The following is a 27,928-nucleotide window of genomic DNA, read 5'->3' as shown; positions in this document are numbered from 1 at the left end:
GACAGGGCCTTCGTCCACCTCGCCTGCATGGTTCTACCTTTGCTGTAGTTTCGTGGTGGTAAGCAGTAAACACTTCTTTGGGAAAGGTAGAGTTAACAAGAGAGGCAGAGGGAGAGAGAGGTCTTCCATCCGCTGGCTGGTTCACTCCCTAGATAATCACAATGGCCAGAGCTGAGCCTACTTGAAGTCAGGAGCTTCCTTTGGGTCTCCCATGCAGTTGCAGGGGCCCAAGGACTTGGGCCATGCTCTACTGCTTTCCCAGGCCATAGCAGGGAGCTGAATCGAAGTGGAGCAGTTTGGACTCGAACTGGTGCCCTTAGCTTCACCTGCTAAGCCACAGCGCCAGCCCCAGTAAACACTTCTGCCCAGGTTGGACAGCTAATAAAGGGCCAGGGACCAAGAAGGACCCACTCGCCACTTCACAGTCTACATGCATGGTGCAGCACTGACACTGTGGGGAGCGGGGCGGGCCCCTGGCATCCTGTATCACAGCACTGGTTTGAGTTCTGGCTGCTCTGCTACTGCTCCTGGGAAAAGCAGCGGAGGCTGGCTGAGGGGTGCGGGCCCTTGCACCCACGTGGGAGACCCAGAGGAAGCTCCTGGCTTCTGTCTTCAGCTGGGCTCAGCCCTGGCTGTTGCAGACATTTGGGTTGTGAACCATCAGATGGAAGATCTCTCTCCCTTTCAAATACATAAATCCATCTTTTAAAAGGCCTATATAGTAACGACTTCACTGTGACACCAGGCAGAGCAAGGCCAACATGAGTGTGGGAGTGGGGAGGGAGAACTCAAGGGGAGTGGGCGTTAACTGTTTCCTGCCCAGGCTGTGAGAGCACCCGTACCTCTGTGTCTCCCGACCAGGCTGTCCAGTGACACAGACGCAAGTCTACAAGGTATCATAAAGACAGACAATGCTGTTTCTCCAAAATTTTTATTTTAATTTAAATTACAGGGCCAGCCAGATATTCTAAGAAATTCACTTTTCCTCAGGAGAAAGGAAATGCTCTCATGGCATTGCTAACAACTGTATACATCTCCACTTTTTTTCTTAAAGGGTTAAAATCACATTAAGTAACTGCCAAATGTAATTAAACCTTTATAACACAAAAAGAAACCACTTTTGATATAATAGTTTTGGTAATATGAATATATTAAATGATCATAACTTCAAATGCAACTGTTCCACTTTGAATGTTTTCACATTGCCTTGTTTAGAAACCAACAGAGTGTGAAGGACCCTCAGCCCCCCTGCCCCCCCGCCCCGGCAGGGCCACCGAGGCCGCCCCTTCCTCACAGAGCAGGCCCCAGCGCTCAAGTGGGAGCTGCCGCGTTGTCCGAAGTTCTGAGAGCTTTCTGGCTTGGCAAGGAACGCTTCTTCCACTTGGCACCTGTCACCGTAGGATGGCTTCACTCTCAATCCAGGTGCACGGCATTAGCCTGCAGGAGCCGCAGTGCCACGGCCCGGCCACGTCTGTCTGCCTAAGCATCCCAGAGTCTTTTGTAGGTCCGATCACTTTCCCCACGTCTGGCAGAAAAACACGACTCACTTCCCACAGGGTGTTACAAAGATGGGCTCGGGAAAACTGGTTATAATGCAGACTGCTATGTTCATGAATCTGAATTCGATAGGTACTTCAGGAACTACTTTCCTACCTGGTGTTCCTTGGAGGAGACCTAAAACCTGCTGGCACATGTTTACTGGCTGATAAATCATTCAGTTAGTACGAGAGGCTAGCGAAGAATAATTACATGAATTTCTTGATCAGCTACAGCCATGCTGAATTTGAACGGGCAAACTCTGATTGGTAAGTTGTTAGTTGTGATCTTCGTATCTCTAAGATGAACAGATCCCATTCTAATAACTTGATATAGATAAGAGTCTAGGAGACATTGTTCTGCCATGGTCACAGTAACAAAAAAGTGGTGCAAAATCAGTTACTTTATAAATACTGGTAATTTGCAGCATTAAGGAACAGGACATTAAAAAAAATACATTTCCCACAGGACACCTCTGCCCGGAACTCTTGTCCTGGAGAAGCCGAGGTGGTCACCACTCAGCTTCACAACCACGGGGCGGGGTCAGCTGCTCTAAGCAAGAAGAGGCGCTCGCTCCACGGAGTCTTCCCCGCACGGAGCCCCAGCCTCACCCAGAGACCTGGCAAACTCATGACTCCGTTTTCCGAATGAGGTCGATATTGTGCAGGAAAGTAGCTGACCCAGTTCCAGGTCAGAGTTCAGCCTGTTGATGGCACCCCATTAGGGAACTAAATACAAAGGATTGGTTTACTTTTTGTTTCTTTTAATGCTGTGATATTTAAATGTTAAATCAGCATTTTCATGTGATCTGAAGTATTTCAATTACATATGAGCATTCATTGTTTTTGCAAAAACTCAGTATTAGGTAATAGTTACATACTACTACAATAACATTCCTCTGCTGTACAAATTAAACCATTTAAAAGAAAGGAGCATTCTAAGAATTATATACAAAAGAAACCTGTGAGCAGTGTTGAAATGAAATGCAAGGTGTTGTTGCTAGCTCTACTGTTTTAAAATACCTGCAAAAAGTAAAATCAACAAATACCCTCAACATATCCAGGTTTACAAGTCTCAAGAAAACCAATGTCAGAAACCCTAGAAAGCCGTGAAAAGCGTATGTACACTTCCCTCGTGACCCCAGGAAGCTTCACACTGTGAGAAGTTGCTAAGTGTATCAATTTATTCGCACACCACCTTCATCCTCCCCAGAGCCTCCCGCCTGGGACAGGGCCCCCCTGACTGCCTTCAGCGAAGGCCCAGGAGCTGCCGCGAGGGTCAGGTGCGCACGCCATGCCGCACGCTGTCTTCAACAGGGCGATGCCTACACACAGGTCTACGCGGACGGGGTCGCGCCCGCCTCCCTAGCCACACTCGGCTATGTGCTCGCCTTCAGGAAGCCAGCTGTGTCCAGCACTCCCACAGCGGCGGAGTCTTTGAACTCTGAAATGACACAAAGATCAAGGAAAAGCCCACGTGTGCGCTAGTGCAAGCAGCAGCAGCTACGCTCTCCAACCTGGACTAAGAACAGAAAGGTCAAATGAAAACCGTTCACGTAACAGCAGATTAGCAGTAATGTTCCTCATGAGTCGGGAAGAGTGCCTGACGCTGAATAGCTACAGCAGATGCTGAACTTGCATTTACTATTTGAAGGGTTTATTGGAAGTTAGGCTTCTTGCTGGGCTGGTCTCTTCAGATCCCTGATCTGTTTGACGAGGTAGGTCTTCTCGTCGTTGAACTGCTCGTCCTCGGTCCTGTCGTTCTGGAACTTGCTGAGGAACTCGATGAGCTTGGTCTGGTTCTTGAGCAGAATGTCCAGGATGGGCTGTGTCTTGTTGGGGTTGGCGACAAACACCTGCACAGGGAGAGGCCACGTCAGTCACAGCACGGAGCAGTGCCTCCTGGGGCAGGCGGGGACATCAGGGCATTAGATTTTGCTTCAGAAGCTCTTATGTTACAATTTGGAGAAAAAACATTCAATGTTTTAGCACAGGAAGAATGGACTAGCTCACCCCGCTAGCCCTGAAACAGTGGTTGGTGCTGACTACAGACGTCCACTGCAGAATAAACGAGCAGAAATAATTCTGGGCACGGGAGGGCAGACTGGATGCTTCTTTTCCTTTTACTTGAAAGGTTGAGTGAGAGAGAGCTTGATCTTCCATCTGCTGGTTCACTCCCCAAATGGCCTCAATGGCTGGGCAGGGCAGAACGAAGCCAGGAGCCCAGACCTCCACCCAGGTCTCCCGTGTGAGTGGCAGGGGCCACGTACTCAGGCTACCCTCTGCTGTTTTCCCAGGTGCCTTAGCAGGCAGCTGGATGGGAAGTGGAACAGCTGGGACCTGAACTGGTGCTCCAATATAGGATGCTAGCATTGCAGACAGTGGCTTAACCCACTGTACCACAGTGCAGACCCCGGATTTTAAGACCAAAATCCAAGGGGCGGACGTGTGTGGGGTGCAGTAGTTAAGATGCCGGCTGGTGTATTGGCATCCCATCTCACAGTGCTTGGGGGTGAGTGCTGGCTCCGCTCTCGATTCCAGCTTCCTGCTGAAGTGCACCTCGGGAGGCAGCAGGAACAGCTCAGGGAGTTGGCCTCCCTGACCCAAGGTGGAGACCAGGACTGAATTCCCGACTCCTGGCTTTAGCGGGGCTGGGCCCAACCCTGGCTGCTGCGGTCATTGGGGGAATGAACCAGTGGATGGGAGATCTGTTTGTCCCTCTGCCTTTAGAATAAATAAAAAGCTTCAAAGAAAAAACCAGAGGGGTGGGGGAGGGGATAAAAACCCCAGGGCACAGGCATTTGGCCAAGTTGCTAAGGTGCCTGCATTTAACTCCTGGCTTTGGCTGACTCCAGCTTTTCTGCTAATGCAGACCAATGATGGCTCAAGTAACGGGTTCCTGCCACCTACCTGGAAGTCCTGGCTTGGGTTCCTGGCCTAGCCCTGCTATTGCAGGCATCTGGGGGGTGAGCCAGTGACAGGAACCTTCTCTATCTTAGGAAAGGGGAGAAGGAAGAAAACTAGTGTCTACAAAACCACTAAGAAGTGGTTTAGCTTTGGGGCCAGCATTGTGACACAGTGGGTTAAGCTGCTGCCCACAGTGCAGGTCCATGTGGCTGCTAGTCCGAGTCCTGGCTGTTCCACTTCTAATCCAGCTTCCTGTTAATGTAGCTGGGAAAGCAACGGCAAGGCCCTGCCACCCAGCTAGGAGACCTGGATGGAGCTCCTGGCTTTGGCTTGGCCCAGCCCAGATATTGCAGCCACTTGGGGAATGAATCAGCGGATAGAATCTTTGTCTCTCTTTCCCCCTCCCCTTTTAACTATGCCTTTCAAGTAAATAAATTAAAAAAGAAGAAATGGTTCACTTTGTGATAAGCAATCCTCTAATGTGGAAGATAAACTTTCTTGCGCTCAAATTCACAGTATCCCACATTTCTAGATCTTTCTGCTTAAATGTTACATACACCACACAAAAATGAACACTGAGGACACGGAACTCCATCACTCAGACGACCAGAGTGAGGCTAACACCCTGCAATCTGTTCGAAGCGCACTGAGCAGCTCTGGATGAAGGCTTCATCTTCGTACTCTACCTTAAAAACGTGAAAGGCCTCAAACTGGATGTTGCGACTTTTGTCTCGCAGAAGGTTCATCATTAACTTGAGGTTCTCAGGTTTACTGATGTATTTCGTCATAATTGTGAAGTTGTGTCTGTCTAACAGTAGTTCACCGAGAAGCTGAGAAGACATTTAAACAATCATTCTTACATTAGGATTTAAAGACAAACATTTGTAACACCTTTAGTAAGCATATATGAGCAGGGACTCGGAGGACCGGTGAACTGAAGTGGCTGTGAGAGCCACGGGCTGCGAGGCCTGTGGGAGGAGCAGGTGCTGAGCTGCAGCGCCTGGGGACGGAGGTCCTGGGGCAAAGCTGGCCTGGCCTCTGATCTGGCTCCCTACTCCTTGTCAGCGCCGTAGTCCTGAGCATGTTAAACTTTCCCGTGCCTCAGTTTCTCATCTGTGAGCTGGGAATGGATAAAACGTGACTGCATCTCAAGACAGCGCCGTGGCGACCAAAGTGTGCGCATGGCGGGCATGGTAGTTCTTCACATTTCTTTAGACACAAAACTGAAGAACTTAGAGTTGCACACAGGGAGCCATCCACTGACAAAATACGATCTGCTTCGTGTCTACGCCCAGGGTGTACAGGTGGAGTGGCCACCTCCTTTTCATGTTGGTAATTCTGAAAGCCCTTCTCCTTAACCAACAAGCTGAAATCTGGTCATAGTTTATTGATTTGTGAAACATGGCCACCCTCTCCTCTGGCACACCACAAGGAGGCGCTGCTGTCCTGGCCATCCTGTCTGGCTGCTGTCTCAGAACGCTGGGGAAGAGCACTATGCCCTGGCCTTTGGGGCCGAGTCAGAGGAGCAAGGACACGGAGGTGTCCTCCTGTCGCACGGATGTGCAGGGAGGAAGTGCCTCCAGCAGCTCCCAGAGTTCTGCAGAGCACTGTGAGGTGGGAGGGTCCTCACACGCCATCAGAACCATCGTTAGGCCGGAAGCCCTGGGGCTGGGGCCCAGGCTGAGATCAGGATCCTCAACACTGACTGAGATGGCCTGGGTGAGAGCCGTCACTGGCACGGCGTGGACTGGGCGACTTGAGCAGCGACTGCAGGGTCGGCAGACAGCATTCCTGTGGAAGGCTCCTGATACCCTTCGCTGTCTTTCCAGGGAAGACAGTCCTTGGGGGCCTTCTCCTCAGGGTGGGACGGGCAAGGCAGGCATAGGGGACGGACCTGGCCGACGGCACACAGAGCGTGCGCCCCCGTGAACCCTTCATGATTCCCACGGCAGTTCCCCCTGGGCCCACTCACTGACAGAATGGGGAGCAGGCTTTCATGAACTAGCCTGAGAATTGTCCAGAGCAGGGGTCAGCAAACTCTGTAAAGGGCCAGTGAGTAAATACTTTAGCCTCTGCAAGCCATTCAAATATGCTGTCCCACCTGGAGCAGCTGTGGACAACAGAGAAGTCAACGGCTACGTCTGAGTCCCTGCACGACTTTGTTTACAAACATGGGCACTGGCTACATCTGGGCCATGGCCTGCTGTGTGCCAAACTCTGTTCTAGAGTTTACATCCTAGCTGTGACATTTTTAAGTTCCTGAAAGACCTGTCCATCTCGGATTTGACACGCAGCAGCCAGAGCTGTCCACGAGCCACAGCCGCGCTGAACGCTGATCTAGTTCATGGGAATCCCAGCCTCCAATCTGTGCCCACTGCTCTCTGTGGAGACCCTGGCCACAGACAGGTGTGTTCCAGCCCATGCCAGCCCATTCCCTCTCCACAAGCCCAAATGCCAAACACATGGGAAGAGAAATAAACTACAGAAAACAATCTCTCGTACCTTGAGTGACTGTCTCTTTGTCACATAATTTTCTGAATGGAGTAATTTCTCATATTCACTGAAAAACTAAGACAAGAAAACATTTATCAGTGTTGTTAAAAAAAAAAAAAAAGACTGGCAGCTAACATTATAAAATTCAAACACAAACATTAACACCATAAAGGCCAGTGGCTGCCCCAGCTCTCCTGTCCGCTGAGGCTCAGGGAGCCCCAGGTGATGCCCGATGGTCACCTGTAAAAAGGGCCCTTGGACCATCTTCTCTTGGCTCCAGCCAGGTCCTAGTGCAGATCTAGTGCTGTCACCCCAAACTCCACATCAGCTTTTTTAAAAATTTATTTAAAAGGCAGAGGCACACAGAGAGATCATCGACTTGCTAGCTCATTCCCCAAATGCCTGCAACAGCTGGGGTTGGGCCGGGTCACAGCCAGGAACCCAGAACTCAATCTGAGTCTGGAGAGCATCACTGAGGGCATTGGGAAAGTGAATCAGCAGATGGGAGCCTTCTCTCTGCCTCACCAAAAAAAAAAGAAAGATAATGTGCATTTCCATGACCTTCTTGAAGCTTCTCCCTCAACGTGTGTGTGTGGGCATGTGTCAGCGTGTGTGTATATGTGTGTGTATACATGTGTGGGGCCATGTGTCAGTATGTGTATACATGTACGTGGGCATGTGTCAGTGTGTGTATACATGTGTGTGGGCATGTGTCTGCGTGCACACGTGTGCGTGTCAGTGCGTGTATACATGTGTGGGGGCATGTGTCAGTGTGTGTATACATGTGTGTGGGCATGTGTCTGCGTGCACACGTGTATGTGCGTCAGTGCATGTATACATGTGTGGGCATGTGTCGGTGTGTGTATATGGGCATGTGTCTGTGTGCACACGTGTGCGTGTCAGTGCATGTATACATGTGTGGGGGCATGTGTCAGTGTGTGTATACATGTATGTGGGCATGTGTCTGTGCACGTGTCAGTGTGTGCATACATGTGCGTGGGCATGTGTCAGTGTGTGTGTATACATGTGGGCATGTGTCTATGTGTGTCTGGGTGAGGATGAGTTGGAGATGTTCCAAGATTGCAGAGCTGTGACTTTTCATGCAGGTGGCAGGTGCTGGGGGACGCTGCTTTGTCACCTGCCCCGTGAAACGTATCTGTGCTGATGTGTCAGGACGGGTCCTCATCCACCATCCATCTGTGATACACAGCAGGGAGTGGCCAGCTGAGGCCCACGTGCCAGACCTTGCCCTGCTGCCTGTTTTTATCAACGGTCCTCACTGGCCCACAGCCCTGTGTTTGTTGTAAATGGATTTGCTTATATCTTTCGCACAGAGCTGCTGTACACCTCTTCCACGTGGAGGACAGAAGGTTGCCCGATGTGCTAGCAAGCTGGAGCTTCTCAAATGGTCATCAAACTGATGCTCCAAATAATCGGCTCTGCCTTTAACGGGCAACACAAAATACACCTATTTCAAGTTCCCGAAGTCCCTTGGTCGCCAGGGATGCTTTCCTATGGAGCTCCGTGGGGGCACACTCAACGCTCAGTACGTGCCTTCCTCAAGAAAGGGACTGTCCCTCGGGGCGGGCACAGGCGGATGCTGGGGAATACACCCGGCCACGCCCGCACCCACGTCTGCACCCCTCCTAGATGTCGCTCAGGGAATGGCACTTCTGTGGAGCACCGTGCCACTGCAGTGTCACCCTAGGCGATGGCGTCACTTTGTGACACTGAGCCGCACTTCCCTTGAAGAACACCAGTGGGAAAAAGCTGCCCCAGGTTCTGTGCCAGAAAAGGCTATATTCTTTCTTAAGAAACCATTTTGCTTTAGAAATGTGAGTATTGTGGTCTTTGAAAACCAGAGCCAAAGTGCACCTCAACGCAAGGCTTTCTTTGACTCACCCACACCTCCGCCTCCTCTCCCTCGATCTCACTGCTCCGAACACAGGCCTGGGATGTGCTTCACAGTCTTCTAAAACCCTGTTACCGTGTCACCCACTAGTACCATGCAGGAAGCTACTGTATTACAGAATTTAATAAAAGACTCCCTGCTTACACTAAGTGTCCTGGAATGCAGCTCATCTGTGTCTTTGGTGGCCTCTGATGTCAGTATGCTGAGAAACCTGAGACTGTGACAAGGACAACAAAACGGCTGCCGCTGATCAAATGCTTATCAAACTGCGTCCTTGATGACACAGGAAGGCTGCTGCTCCCATTTCAAACCAACAACACACACAGAGGAGCACACCCGCACCCAAACACACAGGGGCAGAAACGGAAACAAGGGGCCGCAAGGTCGAAGCCCTTACGAGGGCCGAGTGTGCACTCAGCACTGTTAGATGCTGCTGGTGGGCGGGGGACAGGGAAAAACACAGAAGAAAGCACAGGTTTTTGCCTCCCAGAATCTTATGACTGAATCGAACAGCAAAGTAAACAACGAAGTGCACTATTACTCTAAGTTCCCTAGGAATCCTCTCCGATCTTAGATGATGTGTAGGCGAACCACAGGGCGGGAGAGAGCCGTGTCTCAGGAGACAAGCACAGCTGGCAGAGGTGGAGCACAGGCTGGGGCTGGTGTGGTGGTGCAGCACTGGCTGGAGTCCCGGCTGCTCCACTTCTGATCCAGCTCCCTGCTAATGTGCCTGGGAAACAGCACAAGTCCTTGGGCCCCTGCAGCGACGCAGGAAACCTGGACGAAGCTCCTGGCTTTGGCTTGGTCTAGTCCTGGCCGTTGAGGCCATTTGGAGAGTGAAACAGCAGATGGGAGACCTCTCTCTCTCTCTGTAACTCTTTCAAATAAATAAACAAATCTTTAAAAAAAAAAACCAAATCTGTCCTCCCTCTCTAACTTGTTCAAACAAATAAATATTAAAAAAAAGAAAAAGCACCCGGAGCCATGGCTCACTAGGCTAATCCTCCGCCTTGCGGCGCCGGCACACCGGGTTCTAGTCCCGGTCGGGGCACCGGTTCTGTCCCGGTTGCCCCTCTTCCAGGCCAGCTCTCTGCTGTGGCCAGGGAGTGCAGTGGAGGATGGCCCAAGTGCGTGGGCCCTGCACCCCATGGGAGACCAGGAGAAGCACCTGGCTCCTGGCTTCGGATCAGCGCGGTGCGCCGGCCGCAGCGCACCTACAGCGGCGGCCATTGGAGGGTGAACCAACAGCAAAAGGAAGACCTTTCTCTCTGTCTCTCTCTTACTGTCCACTCTGCCTGTCAAAAATAAATAAATAAATAAATAAATAAATAAATAAATAAATAAAAAAAAAAAGAAAAAGCAAAGGACAGGTGACACTGCAGCCCGCGGAGTGCTGGTGTGGCTCAAGGCAGTGATGCGGCAGCACGAGTCCTACACAAAGCTCTGGGGACACTCACGCCACGAGTGTGACGCTAAGAGCTGGAAGGCACCTTGCCGACGGCTTACTCCAAAGTCCTCCCCTGCACACAACAAAGGACGGACCTGTAACAGCCCAGCACTCACGTTCCCTGGCCGCGGCCCCAGAGCCCTCAGCAGCAGCAGAGCGGGAGCACAGCCGGTCCCCACCCACCCCTCAGGGCTGCTCTCATCCTAGCACTGCTGCCCCCTTCTCGCTACCTGTGTGCAGGCACAGACGAAAAAGGAAGAAACGGGAGGGAATCAGATAACGCGTTCATCTTCCTTTTATCTTAACTATGGCATCACTGGGCAGCGAAATGCTCTCTCTTCCTCTTCTGAAGAAAAGATGCCGAGCGCAAAGCACTGACCGGAAAGATCCAATTCTGCTTCTGACCGAGCGACACCGAGCCAGCACCATGCACAGACACAGAAGCAAGGTAAATATCCTGGAACACACCATTCTGATCCCTCATTTCTGGGAAGAAAAGTTATAATTTGCTATTTGAATAAATTTCATATACTTACTCTATCATAATGCTGTTCCAAAAATTCTGCACTGAGCAACTTGTGTCTTGTAAGTAAATCCTAGAAAAAGAAAATACTTTTATAGTGGTTCTCCACTCAAATTCTTTCAGAGGAGATAATCCTAAAACATTCCCCACCATTTTACCTGATAAAAATGATAAAAATTCCCATATTGAACATTGTAGCATGAACTACACTGAAAACATTCACTCCATACAACAGCAAATCAAGTCGTCAATAATTCGAAATTACAACTTCAATGAGTACTAGTCATGGATCTATAGCTCTTAAAAGAAACACTAAGAAACACATATATATGACAATGGAAATATAAAAAGAAAGAGAACAACACAGTGGAATGGAAGTTAGCGTTAACTGTCGGGGTAAACCATCAAATGGAATCCTGCGCCGAGTGCTCATGGTGGAGAAGGGAAATCTCTTTCATTAGAAAAAGTGTCAGTGCTAGCGCTGTGGCGTAGTGGGGAAAGCCACCGCCTGCAGTGCCAGAATCCCATATGGATGCCAGTGCAAGTCCTGGCTGCTCCACTTCCAATCCAGCTCTCTGCTGTGGCCTGGGAAAGCAGTGGAAGACGGGAACGCTCATGGGAGACTCAGAAGAAGCTCCTGGCTCCTGATCGGTACAGCTCCAGCCGTTGCAGAAAATTGGGGAGTGAACCAGCAGATGGAAGACCTCCCTCTCTGCCTCTCCTTTCTCAGTGTAACTCCTTCAAATAAATAAATAAATCTTAAAAAAGAAAAAAAAAGTGCTGGAGGCTCTACTTTCTTCCCCCTGAATTCACTCTATTCAGTTTCAGATCTAATGCAATCTTTTTTCAGACAGGATGCTTTTTTAAAAGCCGCAACACATTATAAACTTTGTGCCTAAGTAAGCAGAATGATAGTGCAAAAGATGTAGAATTAACAATCAGTTTAACCAAAAGTCTATCCTGTATTCTCTGAAACAGCCCAGGCCTCACCCCACAGCTTTCCCCGAGACAAGAATCATTCACTCATTAGTCCCTCCTATGAGCCTACATGAAGCTCCAGGTGCTGGGGCTACAAAAGCAAAGACAGGATCTTGGCTTCTGGGGACGGAGAAGTTCAGAATGGATGAGCCCTGGTCTCAGCAGACGGGAGAACGGCAACTTGGAGTTTCTTTCCTGTTTTTGTTCAAAGGTTGCCCAGGATACAACGAAGTGGTATATCCTGAAGTACGTTCACGTTTAACACTGGTCCTAAGCAGTGCTCAAAACCGTTCCATGGTAAATGCGCCAAGTGTTAGAGCTTGACGCGCATGTGGAAACCTAGGAGTCTGAGACCCCGCAGGAAGCTCCTCGGTCACCCACCTCCTGCTCACATTCTCCCCCAAGGGCCTTGTGCAGCCTGCCTCTCCCCTCTGCCTGGTTACCTGCCACTCATCCACAGATCTCACTCAGGGATCACTTCTAGGGAACCCCAGCCTGACAGAACCGGCCTCAGCTGTGACTTGACCCTGTTTGTGCGGTTATGTGATTCAAGTCTCTCCTGTACTCAAGATCTGAGGAATCATAAAGCCAGGGAACACATCTGCAAACATCACACGTCACATCAGGCCATCTCCAAAGTGCATTTTTATGGAGCTCCTGATCCCACCCCAAAGGTTGGTTCAAGCTGCTGGGGAGGGCCTGTGTGCTGTAGCTCCGGACCAGAACAGTGATGCCTGGGAAGCACTTACCCAGTTTTATTCCAAATGCTCCTTGATTAGTATGCTCAAGTATGATTGAGTATGCTCAAGCTCAAGAACTTGGCAGAGTGCCACACGGTTCCCCAGGGGAAGGAGGAGCTGAAAGCGAGAAGGGAATTTCTAGGATGTGAGTACCTGGGTCCACGGATCAGATGGCTGGGAGAGGAACAAGGGTGGACTCTATACAGCAGGCATAGAAGGCACTAACACACATGCTCCCACGGCCTCTTAACGTGCTGTGCTGGTCTGTTTGCGGCTGATGTCCCCGTGTAGGTGCTGCAAGGACAGGGCTCATCCTGACACAGGGCAGGCACTCAGAACCTGCTGAACTGAACAAGGGACTCTGTCGCTTCTGCTTCTTTGTGGCTAAACTGTTCTGGAGGCCAGCACAAGGAAGTACAAGAAGGAAGCCATTGCTCATTGTGTTGACATCATCTGTTGAAACAGAACGCCAAGGGCAAGGAAGGGTCTTGGGCGTCTCTGGCTCTCAACCTGGGCTGGACAACTCTAGACATAAATACGCTATGCAAGAGGTTTTTACTGAAGATTTGATCAAAGTGACCACTCACTCTGAAAGATGTATTTTAAATTTTATTTACTTGAGATGGGGGAGGGAAGAGGAGGAAGAGAGGGACGGGGTCGGGGGGGAGAGAGCTAGACATAGATATTCCTCCCATCTGCTAGTTCATTCCCCAGATGCCCAGTTTGGGGATGGAGGCAGAAGCTGGGTTTAATATATTACACATTCCAGGTCTCCCACTGCGGGGCAGGAACCCAATTACGTGGGCCATTACCTGCTGCCACCTAAGGTCTACACTGGCAGGAAATGGGAAACTGGGAGTTGGAGGTGTGAATTAAATCCAGGCACTCCAACATGAGACATGAGTATCGTAACTGTCAGGCTAAACACCCTCCCCAAAGAATACAGTTCAAGCAGAAGCAAGAGGCTCATGGCTGGACACACAAAGGGGCACCTCTAAGATCTCCCCATCTATTTGTTATCATCTAGAAACTCAGGAACTGGTTACCAATCTGGCAATCAAGTGTCAGCGGCTTTGAGGTAGAAGAGATTGAAAAGGGACACTCTCGGGGCAGTGCAGAGGCTAAGCCATCACTTGGGAACACCAGCATCCCCTACCAGCCACACTGTGCTTTCAAGTCAAGCAGATAACGGCTGAAGTACCTGGGTCCCTGCCACCCACATGGGAGACCCAGATGGAGGTCCTGAATCCCGGTTTCAGCCTGGTCTATCCCTGACTATTGCAGGCATTAGGGAATGAATCTGTGGATGGAAGATCTTTCTCTCTGTCTCCCCTTACCTGTTGGTTTTCAAAAAAAGCAATTAAAAAAAAAAAAAAAAAAAAAGAGGAGGACACTCTTTGATGTTAACGTAGGTTCGGAGCCCTAATGCCATTGTTAAGGATATTCCATGGTCTGGGGATGAGGGTAAAACATTTGTGGGAAAGATGCAGCAGCGAAGAGCCAGCACCGAGAAGGCCAATTCAACGCTGGGAAAGGAGGTGATGGGGGTTGGGGCTGGTGCTGTGGTATAGCGGGTAAAGCCGCTGCCTGCAGTGCCACCATCCCATATGGCTGCCGGTTCGAGTACTGGCTCCTCCACTTCTGATCCTATTCTCTGCTGTGGCCTGGGAAAGCCGTGAAAGATGGCCCAATCCTTGGGGCCCTGCATCTGTGTGGGAGACCTGGAGGAAGCTCCTGGCTCCTGGCTTCAGATCGGCACAGCTCTGGCTGTTATGGCCAACTGGGGAGTGAAGCAGAGGATGCAAGACCTCTCTCTCTGTCTCTCTGCTTCTCCTCTGTGTAACTTTCTCTCTGACTTTCAAATAAATAAATAAATTAAAAAAAAATAAATAAAGGAGGTGATGGGGACTTGGGCAGTGCCTCTACTTGCAGAGAGAGGAGAAGAATCATAGCTTATGAGAATGTGCTGAGAGCTCTGGAGAACAAAAGGCAGGGTATGGGTAGGAATCAGAGTCGCAAATGAAGGGAAAAGGGCATGTAGTCAGTGTCTGGTCAGTGACCTGACAAACTCAGACACACGTGATCCTAGACCACGTCTAGGAGGTAACAGGGTTTCCGATCTCCTGCCTCTCTGGATTCTAGTGTATCCACAGCCCTGGTGCAACCCAGAGAAAGGCAGCGATCACCTCCCCAGTCCAGCAGATAGAGCAGCCAACTTTTACAGTGGACTGGTTTTAAAAACGTATGTCCTACTTGAAGCCTGACTATGTCTAAGGACAAGGTACTCAGTCCTTACAGCTGTGTAGTTCCTTATTGGAGCTCTTACAGTTAGACAGCTCTTCCTGTGCTAGAGTCAAAACATATCCCAAGTCACTTCCAGAAAATATCAGTCCTGACCAAAAAAAAAAAAAAAAAAGGCCACTGTGGCCATTTGGGGAGTGAACCACAAGATGGAAGATTTTTCTTTCTCTCTGCCTTTCAAATCTAGCTCCCTGCTAATGTGTCTGGGAAAGCAGTTAGAGGATGGCCAAAATCCTTGGGCCCCTCCCACTCATATGGGAGACCTGGAAGTTCTTGGCTCCTGGCTTTGGCCTGGCCCAGCCTTGGCCGTTGTGGCTATTTGGGATGTGAACGGGACATGTGTTGGTCCCTACTTCAAATATAAGCAGTGCTTAACACAAGTCCCTACCAAGTCTTCTCTCCTTCAGGCTAAACATGTGCAGTTCTTTTAACCCTTCCTTCAATGACAGGGTTCTGAGTTCCCCTCACCATCTACTGTCCACGTGTCTCTTATGGTGTAGTGCCTGGAATGCAACGCATTCACGTGCTGCCACCTGATAAGCCCAGAGCAGAGTGAGACCACCAGTGAGTGGTGGCCCCGCACATCATCCACCATGCAGGCACCGGTGCTCTGTGGGCAGCATCAACGCCCTGTCTCATTTTACTGGGTATATTCAGAATTTCGTGTTTTCTAGAGTTAGGCTTCCTGCGCCTCCTCATTTACTGCTGGACTCCACTCAACATCCCTAGGCTTCCAAATCTTCAGCCATAAAGAAATAATGCCACCTTCACAGGGTGGCCTCAGTACAATATGAAGAATAAATCTGTAGAACCATTCAATATCCAGCAAATGTTCCTTGTCCGGAAGGAGGCGTGCACACAGCTAGCTGTTCACTGACACAGACATGAAGGCACAGAGCTCTCTCCTTGGTACTTGGCTTTTAACAGATGGAGAGACGCGGGTCCCTTTATCAGCAGAGCACGTCTGGAGCCAGGCAGCCACGTCCTCAACCCCTTGACCAGCTGGCTCCTGTGAGACCAGGATGACTGAGCTCACTCCTAGTGAATCCATGTTGGCTGTGGGTGCATGCTTTCCTTTCCAAAGTGCTTGGAAAACACCTCAAATCTCTCTGGGGAGTCTACCTTCTTTTATCCTGGAAACTGGAAATATATTTGTTGGCCTCCTAATGCCCTTCCCCATCTCAATCCCTCAAAAAAAAAGAAAAGAAAGAAAAAAAAATCACAGATATGTGGCCATCTGGTTACTATCTCAGTACCCATTCATTCAAGCTATGATGGACTGACTTCAGGTGCACGCTTAGAGCAGTTTTACTGCCTTTGTAGGATTTAGCAGGTGTTTTACTCCGGGGCTACAGATGAGTGGCGTCTCTGTGAGGAGTACATTCTCTGGGGGCGGGGAGGGCAGGCTGGCCCCACGCTCTGAACAGACAGCAGGCTTTTGCGATCTTTCTCCCTGCTGACTGGCGTTTCTCTTGGGGAGGCCTGGTGCCACCCTGAGGTGACAGTGGTAGGCCTGTGCCTCTCTCTAGGAACTGTCACATCTGCAGGCTCTACACTTTGTTTCCTGGACAGCTCTCTGTTTAGGGGCCTCTTTAATGAGTGCTCACTTCCACGTGATGAGAACATGAGAGACACCGAATCCGAAATGGGTCAATGTATTTCTTCCGACGTCCATCCTTTGAACCCAAGTGCACTTTTTCCAAAGTTTCCCTCCTTTGGGGTGGAGGCTACCATGAACCAACAGGGCTGCTTCGCTCACAGGGCTCCATCGCCACCATTTTCTCCTTGGTGAGAATTACCAGAAAGAAGCAGCTAATGGAGACAAAATGATCAGCGAGCCAGTCGAGACGGCCAGACACTGAAAGCCACATTTCATGCACGCAGTCAGCACACCTCTCTCACCGGGGAGTCAGTGTGGCCACCCAGGAATATGTCCTCCATGTGGCTAGGGGCCGAGCTCTCACTGCTGCTCCTCCATCCTCTCCCATGAGCCTCCTGCAGCCAGTGTTGCCACTCTCGGGGTCCTGGCTGTCTGACCTTCACACATGGTGCCACCACTTCTCCCTTCAGCCGGGTCTGCCGCTTCAGACCAGGGCACCCTTCCATCCACGGAAGCCAATCATGGGCCCAGCCCACCAACTGCGGTGTCACCTACGACATTACGATGGCCACTCTGTGTTATAATCCCTAATTCACTTATTTTGCTTTGTAAACTGACATAAATATACCTGAGTCTTACCCTACGATTCTGACATCATGCTTAGTGGTTCTGGGAAATTAATCCCTGGGCATCTCTCATGTAATGGGCGATTTTATTCTCATTCACTGTGAAGCCCTAACGACCAGGTCCCCCGGCTTTCATTCGCTAAGGGCACCCACTCATTCTGATGCAGGCATTCTACTTGGGTTTGCTCATATCTCACGGGCTCTGCATCACCGTAAAGACCACTGCTCACTGTTCATGGTAGCCTGTTAAATACTGTTTATGTTAAAACAGTCCTGAACAGTCACTTATACATTAAGACATTTTATAAAAGAAAATGCAATATACAAAGGCTTGCCCTCACTGTGAGAAAATAAAGACGACTGTTTATTTACACATTATGCAACACGACACTTAATAAGTCTGCTGTGTGTTGTAGAGTGGCATCACATGACAGGTGTGTAACACCAATCTACACACAGGAGGTAAGGCACACAAAGGGATTTAACAGACATGTTCTGGCATGAGCAGAGGGTGGCGGGGGAAGTGACTCCACTGTCCCCGCAGTTCTGCTCACAATGTGGGTGTCTCCATCTGCGGTGTGGTTCTAGTATTTGCTAATATGTATATTCCAAATTAATATGGCCCCTGAGCAGAGGCCAGTGACAGCACCTGGTGTCTAACAAAGCAGCTGAGACAGAGTGTTCCAACACAGGAGACAACCTGGGGGCTGTATTTCATGTACCTATATTTCATGTACCATACTTAGTGAGTATTTCATGTACCATACTTAGTGTGAGTACTTCATGTACCATACTTAGTGAGTGTTTCATGTACCATACTTAGTGAGTGTTTCATGTACCATACTTAGTGAGTGTTTCATGTACCATACTTAGTGAGTGTTTCATGTACCATACTTAGTATTTCATGTACCATACTTAGTGAGTACTTCATGTACCATACTTAGTATTTCATGTACCATACTTAGTGAGTATTTCATGTACCATACTGAGTATTTCATGTACCATACTTAGTGAGTATTTCATGTACCATACTTAGTGAGTATTTCATGTACCATACTTAGTGAGTGTTTCATGTACCATACTTAGTGAGTAATTTAATGCAAAAGGGGAATTCTGGCCGTGTAGGACAACTGTCTTTTAGACAGACTTTGGAATCTAACTTTCCCATTCTTTCTAAACTGTGACACTACTGCATAGTCTTAAATCACACATATTAAAAAATTCTTTCTTCCCACTAGAGGGCAGCCGTGTGTAGACAAGGAGGTGGAGGATGTTAAGGAAAAGCTGTACAGGCGTCCATGGGACTTGAAAGTACACTGAGAGTTTGAAAGCTTTTGTTACCTTGAATGTGGCAAATGCATCTGAAGCTATGTCAAATGTTGACATTTCGACATATCTGAAGAAATCATAAAACTGCTCTGACCACAAAATGATTTTTGCGAGTGGTTCATGTCTGATGCATTCTCTTAACATTATTCCACAATTCAGAGCTATTTCTGGAGATTCATATCTGCAAAAACAAAAGAGAAAAACCCAAAAGTGATTATCTCTTTTACAACCCCAACATCGAATAGCTCAAACTTTCAGAACAGGAAGTGTCAGAGCCACGTCCTAACTAAGTGGCTGCGGCAGGTTACAGGGGCCTTTCCCCGGGCGCAGAGCCTGTGCGGGTCAATTTCCCTGCACAGTGCACAGGCGCTGCCTGGTGACACGGCCTTCAGCTCAGGGAAACAGTCACGAGGAGACCATGTGACCACAAGTTCATTATCTAAGCTAAAACAGGTGGAAAGAAGTACTTAAGGTCACTGTGCTTCATAGAGGGGTTAGTTTTTACACATGGTGCCCTCAACACTAAGACAAACCCGAAGCACAATAAAAACAATAGAAAACAAAATTCAGAAATCCAGTATTTAAACAGGTCTATTAAATATTTAGCATTTATCTCATTGCTTCCACACTCAAAACAGTACTTCACGCTGGAGGTAGCTCGTAAACAGCACAGGGCTGAGGGCTTGGTACTAAAGGAGGGGGTGCAGGGGCTCTGCACCAGCCTCATCTGCTCTCCACACACAGCATCTCTCACCTCTCCCCTCCCCAGGCCTGGAACGAACACCTCAGAGCCGAGCGGGCAGCTTGGTCCCTTCCCACAGGCACCAAGTCTGGGCTTCCCTGCTCAAATCCTCCCCTACTTCTTCTGCTTCCTTTCAAACCACACACACTGGCTTAACTTCTTCCCACGCAGATGCTCCTCTGGTTTTGTACAGTCAAATCCTCCGTAACTCCAATGAAACAACAAATAGGTCTCTTGGCTAAAAAAGCACTCTTTACTCATAATCTATTCTAATGAATGTCTGGACAGTGCCTATCTTTGTATCTCTCTTTAAAAAAAAAAAAAAAGAAAGAAAAAAAAAAAAAAAAAGGAAAAAACCCTCCCAGTTCTCCTTTCTATCCCCCTGTTTCTATTTCTTGCCTGGGCAAGTCTACTTGTCCCCTCCAACCAGCTGTGAGCATCCACGCAATCCCACCGCCCACCATGACGCTGGCTACCCCTCCCCAGGGGCCTGCTCTGCAAGTACTCAGGCACTGGCCGTTGCCTCTGCACAGCTCCAAAACCCCGTCACCCTCAACAACTTCTCTGAAACATCCCGGCTTCATTTCTATGTATCCATCCCCAGTGCTGCAGTAACTTACTCCTGGAGACTTGCAGTCTTTGTTCAAGATCTCTTTTAACAAATACACCCAACTCACAAGTATACCAACAGTACTTCCAGTTTAGGATCTTGCTAATCAAATAAGGGCACATGTCTGGGCGTAATGGCCACCTGCCCTTGTCAGGCCTACCATTCTGTGGACCCGCCAGCCCCCCACCCTGCCATGAAACGTGCAGATCCCTCCTCACTGCTGCCAATCATGTCAGGTCCAGTGCCGGTCCTGCACCTGTGTGCCTGACAACATGCTGTCAGGACGCCTTCTTCCTTTCTTGTGCCTACAGAAATACTGACCATCTGAAGCGCCATTCCTTTGACCAGTCCCTGTCTTATTCAGCAGCCTCTACTTCATCCTCTGAAATCCTAGAGCAGTCATTTCTTATCTGTAGTTTTACCCTCCCATCGCGGAAGCACTCATCGTAGATCCTCACCAAGATCAACTCTACATTCCTTCGTAGGGTTGTGGCACGGCGGCCGGCACGACCTGCTCTTGCTGATTGGAACGCCTGCCCCCAAACGGCTGACTGCACACTTCATCCTTGCTGATCTCCCAGAAGCAGCAGAGGACGAGGGCATGAGGGCTTGGGATAACAAGTTGGGCAGGTTTTGACGGAGGCTTGTCAAGATTGTCTGAATGATTAAACCATAACCCAACCAGTACAAGGCAAACAGTTATGCTGTACAACCTGTTAGCACTAGAGTGGAGAGCACATTAACATGTAAACTGCCAGTAACAAAAAACCTCCCAATGCAGACTAGCAGTTAAGACTGCAAATGCAGCCTAATGCCCCCAAAGTCTAACATTGAAGTACTTTTAGTCTCAGAAGATAATCATGTCGTATGGAAGTAGTCTAAACTCATGAATCTACAAAAGTCCTTGAAAAAGCGGCTGTTTTCCAGGCCTGGCAGGAGCCCTCTGAAATCAGCCTGGTAATCTCCTATGCCAGAAAGTAAGGAAGCTAGCACAGACCAATCAGGCCTTAGGAAGAGGATACAGGAGCAAACGGAAAGGGGCCAAGGGCAATCTGGACATAAGGAACAATGACTGCAGTGGACTGAGACACATCAAGTATCTACTTTTTAAAGAAGAAAACCTGAGGCCAGTGTTGTGGAGTAGTGGTTCAAGTACTGGCTGCTTCACTTCCCATCCAGCTCCCTGCTAATGCGCCTGGGAAAGCAGCAGAGGATGGCCCACGTGCGTGACCCCTGAATCCAAGTGAGAGATCCAGATGAGGTTCCCGATTCCTGGCTTCAGCTTGGCCCAGACCTGGTGGCTGCAGCCATTTAGGGAGTGAACCAGCAAATGGAAGATCTCTCTCTGTCTCTCCCTTTCTAACTCTGCCTTTCAAAAAAAAACAAAAAACAAAACAAAACAAAAAAAAAAAAACCCCTGCATTTGTAATGTTTAAAACAATAGCAACTCAATGCTTATCTAAAGAAGTGTTTAGGGCACCAAATGATTATACTTAAAGAATGATGCCTCAGCCCAGCTCCGGCCGTTGCAGCCATTTGGGGAGTGCATCAGGGGATGGAAGACCTCTGTCTCTCCCTCTCTCTGTCTGTAACTCTGCCTTCCAAATAAATAAATAAAATCTAAAACAAAACCAAAACCAAAAGATGCCTGTCCTTCTATAGACTGTATTTTGGAATACATAGGCCATCATTAAGGAAATGTTCTTCCTTATAGAATAAACACATTTAATTATGTGGATAAGGAACAGAGCCAGGAAAATGCCACTTTAATCTAGGCAATGATCCTCAGAAGATGCTAAAACCACATGGCAAAAGTCTGACGGAGAGCTTCAGAATGGGCAGATTACAGATTAACAACACCTGCACCCACTGGTCAGAAGGAGAACCAATGCCACTCCTGGAGAGCTCTTGTCCCTAAGGAGAACATGACTCTTACCAAACCGTCAACTTATGGTGGAACTGTTAAAGGAACACACAGAAATGTAAATCCAAAATGAGATTTTTCTAAAGAAATGACCCAGTTGCTTAAACAAATCATGGCATGGCATTCTTGTAAAAAGGGCATTAACTATTATAGTTAAAAGACAGTTAAGAACTATATCAATCATATTTAGTTTGTGAACCCTGTTTGGAACCTGATTTGTACAAATTAATTGTAAAATGATATTTTTGTGAAAATCAAGGAATCTAGGCCTGTAAATGGCATGTAAATGGTATGTAAATGCTGTGTTACATATGTGATGCTGGGCCTGGCGTGTTCTGCCATGGCGTGTGTGTGATGCTGTGTTGTGTGTTATGTGCTGGGAATGCATAATAAGTGACATCACATGTCAAGAGGGTGAAAAACAGGTAAGGAAGAGAGGAAGCCAGAATGACAGAGCACTAGTAACCCTGTGGAGGGGGTTGGGAGGTGGGCCGTCAGTGACATCATTCCTGCAGCAAAGGGTGGGGTGGGTTCTGGCGGACCCCAACGCCAGTCACAACCCCAGCTTCCCCTTTTCCTCTCTGGAGGAGGCTTCTGCTTTGACCTCTAAATTGTATCCCAGAAGTCTTTAAGTTACTCAATGTTTAACAATGTTCATGACATAAGCCTGGCTACTCTGAAACGAAACACAGAGAGAGTTAACTAATTTATGAATTTTAACAATCACTGGTTTCTATGGAAAAGGAAATAAAAAAATACACAAAGGCATCTGGAAGCTGCTCTAAGAACATCAAAATTTCAGGCTACTCACTCCATGTTTACACACTCAACTCTGGATTGATACAAACAAAATCAGAAGCCAAAAGTTCTGTATGGCAACATCTGAAGAAGCAACAGGGATGTCAGAAATAGAAAGGAGGAAGCAAGACTGCTGGCATGCAGCACACGCACTGACTCATGCTTTGTCTAAACAAGTCTGAACTTGGGGGAAGTGCTAAACCACAGAGACGTGAATCAGAGCGAGGGAGCTAGAAAGCTGGGGTGGCAGAGCAAGCTGATTCACGCTGCCAGTCATGCCAGTAGCATGCTTGCCCGCCAAGCGAACAGAACACCACCCGGACAAACACATGTACTTCATCCCCGGGGCTGGCAAACTCCGGTGCGAGACAACGGGAGGCTCCCTTGCCAGGTGGGGAGGCTAGGTGCTCAGAAGAGGATTTGGTTTTTTTTTTTAGTTTTAGTTTTTGGGCTTTTGTTTGCTTTTTAAGCTGACAGTCTAGCCAAACACAAATGCCTGTTTAGTCCTGTAGTAACTCCAGGAAGATGCGCCATGACTCACTAAGGAGAGGGGCTAATGAGTGGACACAGGTAAAAATCAAAGACATTGCATCATAAACAAGTCCCTGTTGAAACAAAGTGAAGCCACACAGCAGCCACACTCCACTGACAAGGCGGCTTTTCCTGCCACACCGGGTGAACAGCATATCCAAAAGAGGGATTTTTAAATGCATAACCAATATTTCAATGGAATTCAACTTTTTCATCTCAGAAAACAGAAAAAAAGACAATGAAAGAATTCAACTTTTTCATCTCAGAAAACAGAAAAAAAGACAACGAAAGACTTATGTTTTACGACAGACACGTTGGACTTGTGAATTTGGAGGCTCACTGAATTTTACACTCCCCATGCACAGGGCATTTTCAAACTCAACTTAGCTCAGACACTGAAGTTTCAGGAGGGAAGTACGTTCAAGATCCACGGAAAATGAGCTGACTGAACTACAGAGAACATGCTTCCCACATTCACCATCCTGTTTTCTCCCAAGGCGAAACTTCCCTTTTTATTTTCAGCTAAGAATATAAATTTTATTACATTGTACATACCCTTTCAATAACATGAACAAAATATTCTGTTGGGTGCAGATGTATTCAACAGTAGGAGTTCTTGTACCAATTTGTCTTCTGAGAATATTGTTGAAAATTTGAGCCACGTCTTTTTTGCCCTATTAGGAATACAATCATTAAAATATTTACCTGACTAAACATTAAAATGCCCATCCACCCGCCCAAATAAACTCAAATAAGGACACTACATATTCATAGTTAGGACTGAATATGTGAATTAAAAACAATTAGAGAGAGTGCATTTTCTTATTTTACTGCTTCCTTTAGAATCCCAGATCCTAAGTTTCAATGGTGTACTCTTTAAGATGAACAATGTGTTGGCACTGATACCTCACTACATCCCACATATCACTGCAATCATTTCTAACCTTCAGACTCATGCTGACTTGGAGATGAAAAACAAAACTGTGCTACATGCTTATAGTCTACAGGGACCTTGAGTCCCACCCAACTGGAATAGCAGCTTCAAAGAGGACGCCTGTGCTGTGCAAAAGCACATACACTTTCCTTTTAGAGTGACGGAAGGAGGGGACGCTGTACTACGTTAGTATAATGAACATGACATAACTGTAAGAAGCTGAGCTTTAATATCAGGTAGACACATCCCCCTGTTGAACGAGATCTACTCAGAAAGAGTACACAGATTAAAAGTGAAGGCAATGAGTATTATATAATGCAGTAGTTCAGAGATCAAAACTTTGCTACAGCGCTGTACAAAAACAGATGGACATTATTATCATCTGGTGAATTTTACAATCAAAAAGCTGCACAAGAAATTAACAAATGGAAAAATGGACCCCAAGAGAGGCTTCAGAGCAGCCACTTGTTTCACGGCTGACAAACTCACGGGAGAGCGAGTGAAACGCTAGCTTTCCAGGGCCTACCTAAGGCACACGCAGAGATCACCCTGCGACCTGAGCTAGCGCAGAAACAGTAACAGCAGTCTCTAAGAACGCGTCTCAAGGGCACATACTCTTTTCAGCTGATATCCCTCAAGTCCCAAATGAATATTCAGTTCTGTGTCCAGGCTGAGGAGTGGGATGGGTGGAGACAAATGAAAAGGAACTAGATGTTCCAGTGCATCACCAACAATAAAAACTGTTGTTGATGGAATTTGATACAACATTAAAAATACATGAGACCAGCTGTATAAATGGAAATATCCTAGTCTATCTGCTCTACAGTGAGAAAGACATTTTTGTTTTCTTTTATGATCAGTATCACAGCCACATAACCTGTGCCCCAGGTCCTCTCACCCCTCTCCAGCACTCACTCTGGCTTTCTGGCTGCAGTTTCTCCCCTGGGACATACACCTGCCTTCCAAGTGCCTGCACAGACATCCAATCTCTTCGGTTGATAAACACAGGGGCTTAAAACAAAGCACACTTGGAAAAGAAAGTCAAAGAGGAGGCTGCCCATGACCTTGCCACGGAGCTTCACTGCCATACATGCTTCTCAGACTAGTCTAAAGGACTGTTATTAGCCTACTGTTAGAAGTCACTAAATATCTGACATGACATGGTCCAGCTGTGTAAACTGAGCCACAGTCCCAAATGGTAAAGCAGGCTCCAAGACAGAAAAGCCAGCTGTGCTGTCCACAGCAGCCCTGCTGAGGACTCCTGCGAGCTGCTCTGCTCCAGATGACAGGCCTAACATTGGCAGAGTCAAGCTTCCCAAGAAAAAACAGAACTTCAGAATCGCCTATAAAATCCCCTGCTATTTCAGTGTTATACTAATTAAAAAATTTAAAAGCTGTGCTGAACAAACGTAATGAATTCTTAACAAGTAAAAAGAGAGACAAACCTAGACATTCTCTGGAAAGCTTTCTCTAAAACTCTAAAACATTCTATGGCTTTCTTCTTTAGATTGTTGATTCCTTGAGAGGCCAGGGCCAATGAGTTATATAATCTACTACAGGCTCCGAAGGGCAACTATTCACTATACACAACCTAAATGAAAAGGCACAAATGAGCACCCAAGAAACTACATATAGTGAGGTGAAGCGGAGGGAAAACTGGCCTGGGCCTGAGACGCACTTGGGTTCCTGCCTGGCCCTGCTAAAGAGGTGGGCGGCTTGGGCATGCTTAGCGCAGTCAGGAACCCTTGAGCCAAGAGCCCAATAGGAATCTTAAGATGCTCCAAAGGAGAGAACATATAGAAAAAGACTATGATTAGTGTACTGTTTTTGAAAAATAAGGAACTGATTTCTTACCTCAAAGTCAATGAGCTGTAAATCAGCTACCAGGGTGCTAAGGAGCCCACTATTATACAGCTCCTGTGCCAGCTGCGCCACTGCTTCCGTCTGTGGCTCTTTTTCATTTGTGCCATATAGAATTTCTTTCATGGCAACCAGATTTTTGGACACTTCTTCTGTAGCCTGGATTTGGAGGCAGGGTTTGGGTAAGAGGAGAAAAACAAGTCAGTTTAGCAAACATAACACACCCACACTTGTTAAATAACTTTTCTGTTTATTACATGCCTGCAGAACTATGTACAAGAGGCAGAGGTGGGCAAGCTCCCTCCCTGCCCTTAGGAGCTGCACACTGTGAAGGTGGGCCGACACGCCTGCTCCACAGGGACTAGCCAGTGCACACTGAACACCAAAACCCTGCGTATGTGTTGGGTTTCACAGAGAGAAAAGGTCCAGTCCTTCTCAAGTGGGAGACAGACATCAGCAAAGAGGCACCTGAGCAGAGCCTAGAATGAAGACACTCGGACAAGCAAGGATCAGGGAAAAGGCCCAGTATGAGCCAAGGATGAAGGAGTGGGAGAAGGCCAGGGCCTGTCAGGGACGAGCTGTGGAGGGAATGAGGCGGCAACAGCAGAAAATGAAGCTGACAAAGGCTCTAATGCAAAGCTAAGGCATTAACAACAACTAAAAAGCGACTGAAGGGGCTGGCGCTGTGGCATAGCAATGAGGCTGCCGCCTGTGGCACTGGCATCCCATACGGGCGCTGGTTTGAGTCCCGGCTGCCCTGCTTCTGATCTAGCTCCCTGCTAATGTGCCTTGGAAAGCAGCAGAGGATGGCCCAAGTGCTTGGGCCTCTACCCCCATGTGGGAAACTGGAAAAGAAATTCTTAGCTCCTGGCTTCCAACTGTCTACCTCCAGCCATTGTGGCCATTTGGGGAGTAAACCAGTAAATGGATGACCTCTCAGTCTCTGCCTTTCAAGTAAATAAATCTTAAAAAAAAAAAAAAAAAAAAAGTGAATAAAGAGCCTCCACTTCTGGCCAAAATGGAGGAATAGGGGTCAGGCCAAAAACTAGCAAATGGGGTAAACCCCATGAAACAATAATTTTTGAACCCAGGCAGCACAGGACAGCAATCTCCAAGAGAAGGGAAACAAATGAGGGGAGCTCAAAGGCCCGACCTGACTGCCAGGCCACAGCAACGGGCAGGGAGAGCCAGCAGAACAGGCAGTCTCTGCGAGTTGAGAAGGCAGGGCTGGGAATTGGTGATGGGACAGGGCAGGTGGGGAGGGAGCTGCAGAGTGTGTCAGAGCTCTGCAGGCAGTAATGACAGGCACATCCCTGAGGGGAAAGCTGCCAAGGGCGGGGAACACAGCAGCAGAGCTCCTGCGGGCTGCAAGCTAACTCTGCTAACTCTGCTCCCATCAGCTGCAATGGAAAACTTGCTATTCAAGGGGCATCAGGCAGAGCACTGGGAAGGTTCTGCTTCAGTTTATAGAAAATTAGCCCTAAACTAATGATGGTCACAGTAAGCCTGGAGAGAACCCAAACTGGAAAATACCACCAAGAATGGGAAGAACTGATCAGCAGAAACAGCCGCGGAAATGACAGATGAAGGAGGACATTCACACCTGAGAGCGCTCCTTGTTGAATCAACACCAGGAGTCACTGTGCACCAGCTTCCCAGGCAGGACCTTTCCTCAAAGAGTGCCATCATAATTATGGCTAACTGCTTGCAAAAGATGCCTCATTCTTGGGTGCTTCTTTAAGTTTAAAAAAAAAAAAGTGAAATTAACTTCGAGAGGCAATGACTTTGAACATCCATTGTCTTGACTGTTGAGGGACAGTTGTTTTTTGTTTTGTTTTGTCTTTTCTCTCCATGCAAACTGTTGACCTCTTTACTTAGTATAGAGTTGGTCTTCTGTGTATAAAGTTAATTGAAAATGGATCTTAGTGGAGAATGGGACTGGGAATGGGAGAGGGAGGAGGAGGAAGAGTGGGAGGGTGGGTATGATGGGAAGAGTCACTATATTCCTAAAGTTGTACTATGAAATGCATAAAATCTGTATTCTTTAAATAAAAAGGTTTCTTGGGGGGGGGATTAAAAAACAGGACATTAAGAGTTACAACTATATTCAATATGTTCAAGAAAAACTGAGCACATTA

The 27,928-nt window shown here is 48.0% G+C and overlaps 1 protein-coding gene across 1 annotated transcript in view; it reads right to left on the bottom strand.

The window, feature by feature from the left end:
- Positions 1-912: 912 nt before the first annotated feature.
- CAB39 (calcium binding protein 39) overlaps positions 913-27,928 on the bottom strand; it is a 93,657-nt gene continuing 66,641 nt past the window's right edge. Inside the window, exons 3-9 of the mRNA XM_062193374.1 lie at positions 25,785-25,949; positions 23,552-23,670; positions 18,404-18,572; positions 10,831-10,890; positions 6,945-7,010; positions 5,129-5,272; positions 913-3,391 (exon numbers count right to left, since the gene is read on the bottom strand). Of these exons, the coding sequence (XP_062049358.1) occupies positions 3,203-3,391; positions 5,129-5,272; positions 6,945-7,010; positions 10,831-10,890; positions 18,404-18,572; positions 23,552-23,670; positions 25,785-25,949 (912 nt within the window). The 3' untranslated portion in view covers positions 913-3,202. The remainder of the gene's footprint in view (positions 3,392-5,128; positions 5,273-6,944; positions 7,011-10,830; positions 10,891-18,403; positions 18,573-23,551; positions 23,671-25,784; positions 25,950-27,928) is intronic.

This window comes from Lepus europaeus, chromosome 1 (genome assembly GCF_033115175.1).
Source record: "Lepus europaeus isolate LE1 chromosome 1, mLepTim1.pri, whole genome shotgun sequence".
Taxonomy (NCBI): domain Eukaryota; kingdom Metazoa; phylum Chordata; class Mammalia; order Lagomorpha; family Leporidae; genus Lepus; species Lepus europaeus.
This window is presented reverse-complemented; position numbering and strand designations above follow the sequence as displayed.